The 13,494-nt window shown below is 44.8% G+C and overlaps 7 protein-coding genes across 7 annotated transcripts; 6 read left to right on the forward strand and 1 right to left on the reverse strand.

The window, feature by feature from the left end:
- Window positions 1-696: 696 nt before the first annotated feature.
- On the forward strand, window positions 697-1,034 carry N7483_007445 (Dabb family protein; the record flags this gene model as incomplete). Its single annotated transcript, XM_057090882.1, has 2 exons — window positions 697-810; window positions 876-1,034. Coding segments are annotated over 2 exons (273 nt in total), but the record flags the coding sequence as incomplete, so codon positions are not given.
- A 602-nt stretch (window positions 1,035-1,636) lies between these two features.
- On the forward strand, window positions 1,637-2,797 carry N7483_007446 (phosphotransferase family protein; the record flags this gene model as incomplete). The annotated part of the gene is made up of 2 exons (XM_057090883.1): window positions 1,637-1,971; window positions 2,080-2,797. The coding sequence occupies 2 exons, from the start codon at window positions 1,637-1,639 to the stop codon at window positions 2,795-2,797; spliced, it is 1,053 nt and encodes a 350-aa protein (XP_056945624.1).
- A 947-nt stretch (window positions 2,798-3,744) lies between these two features.
- N7483_007447 (uncharacterized protein) lies at window positions 3,745-4,209 on the forward strand (the record flags this gene model as incomplete). The annotated part of the gene is given in 2 exon segments (XM_057090884.1): window positions 3,745-3,762; window positions 3,781-4,209. 2 exon segments carry the CDS (start codon window positions 3,745-3,747, stop codon window positions 4,207-4,209), a joined length of 447 nt encoding a protein of 148 aa, XP_056945625.1.
- Window positions 4,210-5,064: 855 nt separating this feature from the next.
- Window positions 5,065-6,108, forward strand: N7483_007448 (uncharacterized protein; the record flags this gene model as incomplete). The annotated part of the gene is made up of 1 exon (XM_057090885.1): window positions 5,065-6,108. One exon carries the CDS (start codon window positions 5,065-5,067, stop codon window positions 6,106-6,108), a length of 1,044 nt encoding a protein of 347 aa, XP_056945626.1.
- A 345-nt stretch (window positions 6,109-6,453) lies between these two features.
- Window positions 6,454-6,786, reverse strand: N7483_007449 (uncharacterized protein; the record flags this gene model as incomplete). The annotated part of the gene is made up of 2 exons (XM_057090886.1): window positions 6,454-6,510; window positions 6,565-6,786. 2 exons carry the CDS (start codon window positions 6,784-6,786, stop codon window positions 6,454-6,456), a joined length of 279 nt encoding a protein of 92 aa, XP_056945627.1.
- Window positions 6,787-9,061: 2,275 nt separating this feature from the next.
- N7483_007450 (uncharacterized protein) lies at window positions 9,062-9,392 on the forward strand (the record flags this gene model as incomplete). The annotated part of the gene is made up of 2 exons (XM_057090887.1): window positions 9,062-9,277; window positions 9,336-9,392. 2 exons carry the CDS (start codon window positions 9,062-9,064, stop codon window positions 9,390-9,392), a joined length of 273 nt encoding a protein of 90 aa, XP_056945628.1.
- Window positions 9,393-11,282: 1,890 nt separating this feature from the next.
- On the forward strand, window positions 11,283-12,119 carry N7483_007451 (uncharacterized protein; the record flags this gene model as incomplete). Its single annotated transcript, XM_057090888.1, has 1 exon — window positions 11,283-12,119. The coding sequence occupies one exon, from the start codon at window positions 11,283-11,285 to the stop codon at window positions 12,117-12,119; it is 837 nt and encodes a 278-aa protein (XP_056945629.1).
- Between the last annotated feature and the right edge of the window lie 1,375 nt (window positions 12,120-13,494).

Genomic DNA, 13,494 nt, shown 5'->3' on the forward strand with positions numbered 1-13,494 from the left:
CCTACAACAGCCCGACCAGTTGACCAATTGACAGATCTTCCAAAGCTGGAACTGGTTACGCGAAACTACTGGCAGTGCTGAAGACCGACCGAAAATATCCATGAATATCACTTGTGGGATTATGTCAAGCTTTCCAAACCTAGTAAGGTTTAATTCAAATTCAAGTTTTGGTTCAAATAGCCATTGAAGCGCATGGGCTTCTCCTATCTTCGCAGCTCCGATCAATCCCGGGCCAGGGTCTTCCCTGTATGCAATATGCAATAGAACTTCATGTATGGACTCGGAGTACCAAGAGGAGTACCGGGATAAATTTGGCTCTGGGTTTTTTATTTTCACATGTGCACGTTCAAATGTTGTACACAAATTTCAAAAACCGACCATGCATCATTATGCGAAACCAATGCCCGGCCGATCTCGATAAAATCCATGTCATCGGGCAACTGCCAGACATCTGAAATTATTGAAATTATATAGGTCTGAGAAATCGCTGAACTCTCAGTTCCTTCTATTCATCTTTTCCTTCCCTGTTTCAAACTAGTCTATCATTGATTCCCATTTCTTTTTTGTCAAAGTCTCCAGATGCCAGTCTCACACGTTCTTCTTTGCCGATTCAAGGATAGAACTAGCAATGAAAAGATTGAAGAAGTAAGCGATGCTTAGTCCAGCTGAAACTCTCACTTATGTACTGATATAGTGAAGGCATGTCGTCAAATAATAGGTTTGAAGGATAATTGTATCATGCCACAAACTGGGAAAACCTACATCAAGTCTTTCGTTGGCGGAAAGGATCACTCACCAGAGAACGCTCAGGTATGCCGCTTCCAAGGCTGCTTTCTGCTTGCTTCCGATACAACAGGAATTCTGACCACTTATAGAACGGAATGACTCATGGCTTTGTGTCCCAGTTTGAAACTCGAGAGGATAGGGACTTCTTCCTTTTTCAGGATCCGATACATCTTGCACTTGATGTGAAGATCTCTCATGTGATCGAGAGATTTATTGCTCTGGACTTTACAGACAATGAGCTATCATGAGGGGGGGCTGAAAGAAGGCCAGCCCTGGAGGATCATGACAATGACAAGTCTCACATCTTCTGGTAGGATCTGAATTACTCTAGAAAATGCCAACCAGAAGGTTAGCATCATCTTGGTTTCCAATAAGATCGCAAAAACACCACCTTTGCCACAATAAAAAAACATTTAAACAGACCTCGGGTTTGAAGATATTGTATGCCTCATGCGTTAATTTGAGTGGTCCAACATTACTTATATCCTTGCGCGCTGATCCTAAAAATTTCGTTTGCCAGTTTGATGGGTAGTTCCGGTCCACTTACACTATTTATGTTTAGCTCTCTGTCAGTTAGAACTTCCCCTCCTCAGAATTCCCCAGAACATCAGTTTCTGACTTAGTGTTCGCCGGTTCGTATGCTCAAGAAATTTCTTATTCTAGACTCTGACCTCAGTGCCAGGTGGGAGGTGGGCCAGTGTGCAGAACATCCTGGTCGCAGATTCTCCTTCTACTCATCACTCTTTCCCTCCTCATTCTCCATCCCCTGTTGAGAGCTCGAACGTGCACAATCTCTAACTAACTGGGTGATAGGCGCTTCAAATTGTATCCCCTCACCTCTTGCTTCAAAATGACGACCTTACCTTCAACCCATGACTGTATTGGATGCGCTTCTTGTCCAGGTTTTGCTGGGTACGAGAAAGAGCTTATTCAACGAACCCGCGAGTTCATGGGAGACGTCAAATGGAAGCGACTTGAGGCAATATGCTGCAAGCTGGGAAGCTCGCCATGTCACCTTACGATGGAGGTCGTGACTGGCCAGTACGATATGACAAGGCGGGCACTGTTCAATGACGGCAGGTCAATGACTATTCGCCTTGGTATGCCTTCCTACAGTTTCATGCATGCTTCCCGGGACATGAAAATGGAACTGCGCTCGGAGGTTGCAACTATGAAATTTTTCAAGTTTGTCTCACTTACTTTTTTCTCGATTCCCCAACCCCTCTTGACCCTTTGACCTCAAGAACATCATCACTTCCCCGGTTGCATGGGTTTTTACTAATCATTTTGAAGAGCACGAACCTCCATTCCGGTCCCTGAGATTTATCACTTCGAACCAGACGAACACGATATTGGAGCACCATATTTCATTATGGGATACATACCGGGCGAGATAGCGTTTGATGGTCACAATCAAACAAACGACCCTTTGTATGGGCTTGGGACCCGTGAGCAGGACCAAAACTTCCGACGCCAACTGGCAGCAATTCAAGTCGAACTGGCATCCATCAAGTTCGATAAGATAGGATCTCTGTATGAAAATCAAGAAACTGGAGAGTTCTACATTGGCCCTGACAGTGAGACAGGGCAGGGTCCTTGGGGGTCGTCTCTTGAGTACTACCGCTATCTTGCCAACGAAACACTGCAGAATTGTCTCCGGTATGCACCAGAAGATACGAAAGACGACATTTCTTTTTCACTTCCGGTCATTTTTGAACGACTCGTCGCAATGTACACCGAAGAGAGCTCGATCCCAGGGCCATTTGGCCTTACACATGAGACATTCGGGGCTTCAAAAACTCTTGTCAATGAGCAGTTCGACATTATGACGTTTATCCGTTATCGGGGCTTTCTTTCTGGCCCCATTGAGCTCCAAGCACAGTTTCCTCTTTTTAGCAGGACTGGAGATACTACCGCCATTCCACGTCGAAACCAGGCCTCCTGCAATCAAGAGAAACAAACTTGCAAAGCGCAGGATCGAAGAGTACAAGCGCATGGTTCAGGAGCATGAACGGGTGATGGAGGCCAAAGATGTTACTTTGAAATCAGAGCCACGTCTGAGTGACATGTTATTCTCGGAGTCGGCTGCAATAATGGCCGGTCTCCAGTCCTACAGAATGCAAGATTATTCTGTTAATTCATGGTGGATGCTTTCATTTTCTCGTCTCCTTCGACAAAAACTGACGGCCTGAATTCGAGAGCAGGATGAACAGAACTGTCTTGAAAGGAATGACTAGTTGTTCAAGGCAGGGACTCGGCATTGCCTCAGAACCCAAAAGCGACAAATTTGAAAAGTACTAATCATTGACTGCTATCTCCAGGAGGGTAAAATCTAGATTGAGAGTGTTGATATCCCCAAGTTTGAGTTTTTCTCATGACCAAAATTGAATTTATTTTACTACATATTCCAATTCCTGAGCACTCCACTTATAGATTTCAAGAAATCGCGTATGGCCTGCAGGGCTGCCAATCCAGGGGGTCTCACTAACTGGGGCACACACCGAAGCTGTGATCACGATTTTTGCAAATACTGCCGACGCCTTATTTCATGCAAGAAAGAAAAATTCAAGAAAACTAGGAGTGTGAACATCCAGGCAGGTGAAGAGTTGCCTAAAACTTCCTGAGGTCTTACTGCTATGAATGTGCCCTGTATGTAGAGCTCAGCGACCTGACCAAGGATTGTTTTATCTCCATCTCTCACTCGCTCTCTTCTTTTCAGGTTTCTCCTCTCCGAATACCCTCCCAGATTCAGGTCATCGATACTGAATCCAACACTTCCTCTGCTCAGACTACTCGCGGATATCAAGGAATTTCCATATTCCTTCCTCGACACCTTGCTGCGCCCTTTCAGTTCCCTTGACAGGTTTCTCAACCTCTACACGCGCTAAGCTACCCTGGGTATTTCTCCGGTTCGATCCCTAGATATAATACGCGGGGATCTAGCAAACACCCAGGAAAATGTCACGCAATAACAGAGTACCTTACAAGGCTTAGGAAGATGATTGGCCACCTACCCTCATCAAGCGACTCACAACAACTTTTTCGAGCCAGGCTGAAACCTCACCGCTATACGTTTCGGTGCTTGTCCATGAAGAAAGACATCCGTTCGGTCGCGACACGCTCAGAATTCTAGGTGTTTTCGAATCGGTTTTCCTCGCGAACCAAAAGGCCATAGAGATACTCTTATCCTTTGAAAAGCACAAAGACTGGTCGAACTTTGTTGAGCAGACACCCTCCAACCTTGGGCTCCTGGAGCAGGGTAGCAAGGTGAGGTGGGAGGTTTCTGATTGGAGAGAACTGTCCTTGATGGCTGTTAATGGAAAGAGTGGTGATAAATACAAGGTCTATGTCCAACATCAGGTCATTCATAGGAGTCACGAGTCAACCGCCAGCGAGTACGAGGACACGGACGTTAAAAATTGAGATTTTTTGACCTTGCTTTGTTTTCACAGTTGATCTGCTGATCCCACCTGGAGGTGCCGGGACTGAGCACATTTGACCTGAGGTTCGAATTTGATTTCGGTTCCTGACGTTGACCTTCCAAATCCTTCCGGTGAATGGAGCATATTCCAAATACGAGGAGCAAAAGTTGAGTATCTAGGCGAGAATGGATACCATGATTGATATCTCAGCACTGTTGCGCGTATATCTAGTTTGAATGGGCTGAGCGTTTCTCCCAATGAAGGGAATTCCAACAGATGAACCAGGGTATCCTTGTTTGCGAGTAAGCTTGGATACTCTCCTTATCGATCACCTCTGCGGCCCAGTATGCGGTGTGTAAAACGCAGGTCAGAGCCCGACCCACAGTTCAATAGGCCTTCAGGTGGCTGAACTTTCTCCTTTCCTGATCAGCACTTGAACATAGAGTATTGACCACATCTATCGTTATTTTACCCTTTCCGCAAGCTGGTATGTAGTATTTCTTGAACATACACATTCGATTCAATGAAGATATCAAATTTCTGATCACTTTAGAAACAAGCTTGGGAAACAAGCTTAGGAAAACCAGTGAAATGCAAGATTCAAGAAGGCGGGTCAACCGCATGGGGCCGATGTGGGTCAATGATCGACTCTGCATTTAACCCAAAAAGGTTGCTGGGCCTCAGTTGGAGCAAAGTCAACTGGTCATATAGGTGAAGTCACCCTCCTTACATAGCAACCTGAAAAAAGAACAAATTCCAGCAAAGAAAAGTGAGCTCACGGAGAATTCCACACGTTCTTCCTCCTTATTTGAAAAATCTCGCGTTATCGATCTACTCAACCTGCATAAAACACGACATGTCGTCTTCCGAACCTTTCACCCCCGCTTCCTCGGAGTACAATCTCCAAACCCGATCCCGTTTATTCTCACTGCCGCCCGAAATCCGACATGAAATATTCTCTCTAGCCGTGGTGGGCACACAAGATGCAGTCAAATCTGTTGATCGGAATACATATTACGGGCGTCCGGGATACGAAACTGTGCCTTGTATCTTCACAGAGCTCCTACGCACCTGCAAGCGGATCTACATGGAGACATGGTCTATGCCACTTCTCTTATCGGAGCATGCTTTTTGTCTATCCTCGGATGGACGGTCGCCAAAGGGCACTCTGTCAGTTTCTGAAATGCAGAAAGGTCTTGATTTGATTCATAAACGCTACGGTGAAATCAAGGGTGGCAGAGTGCGGATCTTTTCACAATTAAAGGCCCTTGAAGCAACAAATGACTTTGGCGGAGTTCTGAACATGATAAATTTCCATCCCATGACAGTTACTCTTACCGTTCGTTATTTAGATACCTGGAACTGGGAGTGGAATGAAGAGTTACATATCGATGGTGCGTGGTGTGGGAGGGTTGAGCTACCGGCTAGCGTGACCAAGTTCAACATCGAGATTGAGTGCCTCGAGCATCGGAAGAGTGAAGTCGACTACATTATAAATGGAATTGCAACGGGCTGGAATTTTCGGAGGTCTGACGGTGTGACTTTTGAATCCGATGAAGATCCGATAACGATTTCTCGATGGACGGGTGGTTCCATATTGCCTGGTCGGTGGCGACAGATCCGTGATGAGAGACGTCCGGGTTTCCTGGATTATTATGTTGGCAAGGTCACCTGGCGCCCTTCAAAAAATCCTCCTACTGATGAGCGGCCTTCTAATCCTGCTCTTCGAGTGAATCGGGAGCGCCCTCTATACACAGGTCCGTCGATAGACGCAATAATGAGCTCAATAAACTTTGGGGGACATCATTTTCTGGATCATTACAGGCATGAGAATTTGGGTCCTCTACAGATGGCGACTCATGGACCAGCCTTGATGCTACAGGGCGAATACCGGAATTGACATCCGGACTTGCAAATTTCAAAGATCATTTTTCTGGTAATTATTTCTCAGATGAATATTATTAAGCACACACATTTGGAGCATGACCTGGCGGTTCAAATGCCGTAAAAAGTAGCAAACTTTGAACCTCAAGTGCCGATCTTACGACACACACATGCGATAATCACTTAACGAGTAAAGGTATGCTGTACTCCAGCATTAAATAATTCTATGTTTTGAGAAGGATATGGAGAGTCATTTTTTGAAGCACACTTTTATTATCGTATATTATTCCTCGGACACTTAATATTATAGAGTACAAAGTGCATGAATCATTATGAGGACTGATTTTCGAAAGTGTGGCATTTACAGCAAGTGGTTGAGACTGCACTGCAAGTCCAAGTTCAGGTTGATGAGACCGTTCTGAAAGCGAAGTCAGTTTCTATCAGTATAAGAAGTTAATCACATATCACATACCTGGACATCGTTTGAAGAGCAGCAGTAGACGTCACCGCCGGAGCAGCTCTCGCCCAGGAGGCCGGTGAGGATGTTGCCGAGACTCAACAGACCGCCGTTTCCGTTGTCGCTGCAGACAACAGTCTCGTGGCTGTCGCAGGTAGGCTTGCCGAGGTCGCCCTCAGTGGTGGGCAAAGCGAAAGCAGCGGCGAAGAGAGCCGAGAAAATGAAAGTGTACTTCATGGTTGCGGTTTTGGATTGCTAGAGCAAGCACGTCAGCAAAGGGACATCATGTTATTCGTGGATAGTGCCATACCGGCAGGCTGCTGTAAAAAGTGCGATAATCGAGCTCATCTTCAAGGTGTCGATGTAGGACTATTTATACAGCTGAAGTGTGTCCACCTTTCCGGTCCTAAGGGCAAATCCGCACTTGGTGGACTCCGTAAAATACACCAGAAGGTATAACGGCTTACCACCGTTGCATGAACCATATAAAATTACTCGTGGGTGGTAGTATATCAGGTGGAAGTGGAATAGATATTGGCCATTTACCGGAAACGTTTCCTAATGCGATCTCAGTTCACCAGCAGAAAACTGGCTCAAAACGCCAAAGGCTTGAGGCGCCAAGCCCATCAAGCCCCCTGTTAACTTTAATTTGACACTTATGCGGGATGTCCAATGAGACCATGATCATGATGATAGACTTTACGAAAATACTGGGGTTTCCAAGCCTGTCTGGTCATATCTATGACCTCATGAAATAGGCCCTAGCAGATGGATTGTTAATTTAGTAGGCAGACTTGAGGATCGATCTCTGATTATAAGATATTGAACACATGTGCATTATCATAGGGATACTACCCTACTTTTCCCCTCTCGAACATTGGAGAAATGACTCCAGGGCTTTTTTGTTCCTGAATTTGTTGCCACCTTCAGTTTTAAGCAAAAACATTTTCTCCTTTTCGTCTCTTCATTATATATTCTCTGGATGAAAATAATAACTTGAATGTTACTATAAAGGTGAAAAAAGCTATGTTAGCAACGAATGAGTGCCACGATCAACTTGCCTGATTTGTATCGTGTAATGACATCTGGATGAGGCACCACTTCAGCTAGTGACGTAAAAATTGGAGGTTGAGCTAAAATTTGAAATATGTCTGAGTAGCTTTTTCTTCATGGAGGTGATCCATTGAGCGCAGGTTACATGGAGATGGAGCGAAGTAGCATTTTCAGCCGCATGCAGCCTGTGGGTCCACCATGCCTCTATGCCCTGACTTCACAATAACTACGTTCTGTCCAGGGGTTTTCAAGTCATACTCGGGACAGACCAAAAAGAGAAATGCCGGGAGACATTTTGATCCGATAGGACCTGAGGCTTACTCCAAAGTAGCTCGACACCAATGGTCGTGAATCTCGTGATATGATATCGACACCTCAATGGTCAGGCGCGAAATGATTAACTACCCGATTAGGCTAAAATAGTGTATCTCATTCTCCAAGCAACTATTTTTAACAGACATTTGTCTGGACCTCCTTATAGGCATTTTCAAGTGGAACTTCATCAAAAATATTAAGTACTACTGAGGGCAGTCTTTTCAAAAATGAAGCTCACTACTCTTTATGTGTGTGGATTTCGATTTTGGCTCGTGCTCGGGATATGGCAATAATCTTAAGAACTTTCCGAGGAATGTGGCGTTTGCGACGGTGGTAGAAACGGATCCCTCCATGCAAGGACGCCTTCCGCAAGCCACAATAGTATTGAACTTCATTCATGATATCATTTTCTTGAGTATGATAGACTCCAAAGTGCTATAGTGCTGTCTTGATTTTGGCTGTCATACGCGGTCCCTAGCTAAGCTACTACCATGAAAAGTCAGAAAGATCCGTATGTCAGGGAGCTTGGTTAGAGTTTCATTGCTATTATTAGACATGGTGTTTGATATTTTTCTACTTGTCTGTGAAAGAAGATCGGTCTTCTGTAACGCCACTGGAGATTGGATAAAGCTTGGTTCAGCCAAAGAATAAAGATAACCACACATTCTACGGATCCACAGGGTAGGGGAAGCATCATAAGGGTAGGAATTCAGTATCGTAGACGTAATGGGATAATTTGGTGAAGGACCTTGCCTTTGATCTTCTTCGACATGGTAAATTGCTCTACTGCGTAGAGCTACGGATAATCTGATGCTTCCCTCCACAATGACCCACTATGAACCCCTTGACTCAGGCACGCTCCACATTATGAGGTATTTGGCATTCTTGATATATGGAATGCTACATTCTTACTCATTCTTCCTATTGTACGAAGTCAGGGTGATCAATTCCAACGAATGGCTGTCCATTATCATCGCTGGATCTCAAAGGCATAAATAACACGGCCACCTCGTTCTCTCCAGCAGTCATTCTCAAAGTATCAAACTATTGCAAACCTATCAAGGTAAGTCAAAGAGCCTTTTCACCCTGTTGCAAGAGAGGATCTGACTCTGAACAGTTCCTCAAACTCCTCAATCTCGCAAACATGAAGTTCATTCTCGTCACCTTCGCCCTGGTTGCCTCCGTTCTCGCTGGTGGCTCTCATCCTGAGAGCGGCAAGACCTGCAGCAGCGGCCAGAGCGTTGTCTGCAAGGACAACGGTAACGGTGGTCTGCTCACCCTCGGCAATGTCGCCCCTGGTGCCCTCGGCGAGAGCTGTGCCGGCGGTGACGTCTACTGCTGTGACGACAACGATGTCGCCGTAAGATCTCCAACTCCAATCATCTGCTTAATTCTCTTGCTAACAATCCTTGTTACAGAGCGGCCTTGTCAACCTCGATGTCAACGCTCAGTGCAGTCTGAACCACCTTCTGTAAGCGGGTTAATCTTTGACCGCTATGCACTGTTTGACTCATGAAGACCTTTGTATCCTCGTCGTTTCGGTGGATCGGTTTCATTTGAGCAATCTATTCTGTCTTTGAAAGTTTCTGAAAGGGATATGTCTAGCAATCTATAATCAACTGCGTGCAGATCAATTTTCGTTTCCCGGGGTAATTCCATATTCAACTGGCCCTTCTAGCGTAGCTCTGAATCTGCCATGAAAACCGATCTGTACATTCATATTAGTATGGTAAATGTCGCCATGTCGGCCATTCATATACCTCAAATCGTGTGGAATACAGTAGCAAGATACCAGGTGGTATTTCCCGATATTACTAGTAGTTCCAAGGTTTGTTTGAGTACTATTTAATCGACTACGGTATTTGGTGAAATACGATATTCCATAAATGTTTACCTCAGGGCAAACTTTCCACGCGTTATGCGAGAACAAACCATCCATATCAGACTCTTCAAATTTTATAGATAGTATTAATGGGAGACACTCGGAAAAGATGAAATAAACTAAATAGCGAAGGGGTAAACACAACTCAATAAACAACTTGAAACCTTTAACTTGAAGTCCACTGGTTTAATTCCTGAGTAAAACATCATTTACTAGTAGCAAAATAGAGTAACCACGGAGAATAGACGTGTAAAGTAAATATATGAACTTGAACATATCCTCGGGTAGATGTGTAGAATAACCTAGAACTTGAAGAATACTCAAAAAACAAGAGAGAGAACAAAAAAAGCGAAATAATCCGTTTAATACAAAAAATCGAGTTCGAATAGTACCAAACTTTTAACAGTATTCTTCACAATACCATATTTCCTCAAAATACCGCCCGGGCGTTAAACTGCCGGCATGGTCCGCGTCTCGCAAAATATCCAGTATCGCGAACATTCAGATTTTTGAGACGGAGAACCAGACACTGTGTACCCTTTCATATTGATGTACATTATCAACCTCAGAATACTGTCAGAACGGAAAGTGGGCATGTGTGCTTCAACTTCCGAGTCAAATGCACATATGCCAGTGCCAGTGCAACCTTCTGTCTGTACCAACTTCTTGAATTTGGCACACCTAGGCATGCATTGATTCATCTTTCATCCCAAGAAGTTCGAAAAATCTATACGAGCACTAGTATATACCTATCACCTCCAAGGATGCACACATGCATTTGCCAGTGGGCGCAACTCGTATACAATGAGATATAAATTTAATTATAATACTTTGTTCGAGCCCTTGTTCGAGTCCTTGTTCGAGTCCTTGTTCGAGACTTTCCAAGATTGTTCGAGTTAATTTAAGTCTATAGTTGGGTCTTTGTCCAAATCCTTGAAGCCTTTGATTAGATCTTTAATTTGCTCTTTCGTCAAGCCTTGGATCGATTCTTTGATGAAATCCTTGGTTAGTCTTTCTTCATGTGCTTATATGGATCATTGTTTCATTCTCTGTTCAAAGCCTTACTTAGGTTTTTGTTCGAGTTTTTGGGCGAGTCTTCTTTGATTGTTTTATTGAGTCTTTACATAGCTGAGTGGAACAGTGTCCAGATGTCTTTGTACTATATCGAATAATAGTGTGGTCCTTGCGATCTTGTGCTTTGAAACAGGCCCAATGCCTCACGCTTGATTTTTCGAGTAAGCCTTCAAACCGAACTCATATTGGCGATCTTCCGAAATCAGAAAAACTTCCCTTGAGCTTACCATGGCTTTGCAAAAGCTATGTCGGGCTTGCTGTTGTGGCACTCGTGAGGATAGCCTAGAAGACTCGGACCACTCACAGTCGCGGAGCTCCGACCACGATCCTGATTTGTGTCCACTTTTGGCATCTTTCCAACCATCTCCTGCCGTGAGCGGTCGCGCTCAATCTCACCACACTGAAACTGATGCTGGTAGTCTTCACCCCCTTCTTGGCTCTCCGCCAGGCTCTGTTCCACCTGGAAGTGTTCCAACTACCGAGAGTAATGAGTAATCAGGCTTCACAAGCCCGGGGCGGCTATGGGACCTTTGTGAGCTCAAATCAAGCCCGGGACCCATTTCTATCAGGCGAGGAGGCCCGTATTCGGGGTATACAGGTGATCCAGTGGATCGAAAATCCAAGCGCTGATAACCCGCCCTGTCCGGTTTCTATGAATACGCTAACCTATCAGCAGGTGCAGGATGAAAGTGATGGCGATATGTTTCGGATGATAAATTTTATGCCTGGTATTCGACCTGATGCACTGATATTCCCGGTAGGAGTGGAAGCACCTCGTAACTATATTCAGCGATATGTTGGCTTTGGTGATAATACTAAGTATATTTTGTTTTTTGCTCCAGGTGTTATTGGTCTGTATGACATCGTGCATGAAATGGGTAGCCCTAACCCTCATCCAACAGACGTTGCTCTAACTCTTTATAGTGAGGAATTTGGAGCGCTCGATACTTTGCGCTGTGTTTTCGTATACGGTGTGATCAATACCCAGACGGTTGCCTTCCTTAATCGGCACATTGAAGCCCGCTCTATTGCTCAGTTTGGCTCCCCGGATATGCTCGAACACTATGCCTACATGTATGGAACCCCAGAGCGCGAGGGTCTTGTTGGTGTCCGAATTCCACGCACTGTTGGCTATCTTGTTCTTGGAGCTTTCCCCCGTGGTAGTCGCCGGATCGCTCGCATAGAGGCGTATGCATCGCCGGGACCCAGCTATGATATTCGGTTTGATATCGAGCCGATTCAGTAAGAGGGTAAGCTGGGTTTCTCAACCCGAATGTCTTACCAGATGCCTTCAGGTCCGCAAGATTAACATGGTGTGATGCTGGCGCGAAAAGAGGAGGAATCTCTTTACCCTATTGAAGAAATAAGAGTACTGTTTTAATTTAGAATGCCGAGCCCATTTACCGATTAGATAGCCAATGAAAGTTGGATGAGATCCTCTTAAGAAATAGGTATTTATGTGATTAGAAAGCTCTCGCTCATAGCACAGTTGATCATCTAGTCCCGAATAGACCATCTAGGGCAACCGTCACTAATACCATAATCACCCCAAATTTTTTAACGGTCTTCCAAAATTCGGCTACGACTTTTACAGCATTTACGTATGATAGTTTTGCATTCCTTGCCCAGTACATACGACCACAGGGTGTGGAGAACAGGGCTTCCCGTCCGCTCAGCCGTACTTAAGCCACACGCCGGTCAGTTAGTAGTATGGTGGGTGACCACATGCGAATCCTGACTGTTGTATGTTTTTGAATTTTTGCTTTTGTTATTTGATTGTTTTTTTTGTCGGGAAACTTGTCTTCCCCTTCTGTCCCTTCAGACCCACCCCTTTTCATCCACTGGCAAGATGGCCGAGTTGGTCTAAGGCGTCAGGTTAAGGTCCACCTTGACTCTTACGGCAACACCGTTTCCTGATCTACGTTTGTAGGCGTGGGTTCAAATCCCACTCTTGTCATTTCTTTTTAAAACCTGGCGGAACATCCCTTGATGTACCCTTGCTGTACCCTGCGGGAACCACACAGGTCAGGGCTTACCACTTTTTTGACCGGCCTTCTGCCACCTGGGCACGCTTTTGAGCCTACGTTCGAAGGGTTTCATATATGTACCCTGCTTTAAACATATGTAACCAAATGCTCTTCCAAGATTGGTTGAGTACGCTTCACAATTCGAAGCTTGGAAAGCATTGTTGAAGTAAATTCCCAATTTCAAGATTAATTACCAGAGCAGAGCCGTGCACGAATCCAATTATTGAACTTGAAGCACCCGTCTTATTTTTTTGGCCCTCACGACTCAATTATGATTTTTTGTGTAACCTAGCACTTGAGGTGAGCAGCAGCTTTCAATCAGCGTTACTATTTATCCGATTGTTACAAGCCTTGTGGAACATTGAATATACATAAGCGCCAGAATTAGCAAAAATACAGTACCGAAGCCCAATTAAGAAGAGACAAAGAGTCTGGGTAGAGGGAAAAACATGATAATAAAACCAATAGACAGAAAATAGCAAAAAAGATAGGTCACATGTTAAACATTCAAGTTGCCGATCCATATCAGTAGCTTTCACACAGGGATATGTATCAATCAGATCCTTACCGATGAGGGTGACAGTTCATGCGTGA

Source organism: Penicillium malachiteum, assembly GCF_028827825.1.
Source record: "Penicillium malachiteum strain IBT 17515 chromosome Unknown utg000003l:1.0-4950554.0:1.0-4952489.0, whole genome shotgun sequence".
Taxonomy (NCBI): domain Eukaryota; kingdom Fungi; phylum Ascomycota; class Eurotiomycetes; order Eurotiales; family Aspergillaceae; genus Penicillium; species Penicillium malachiteum.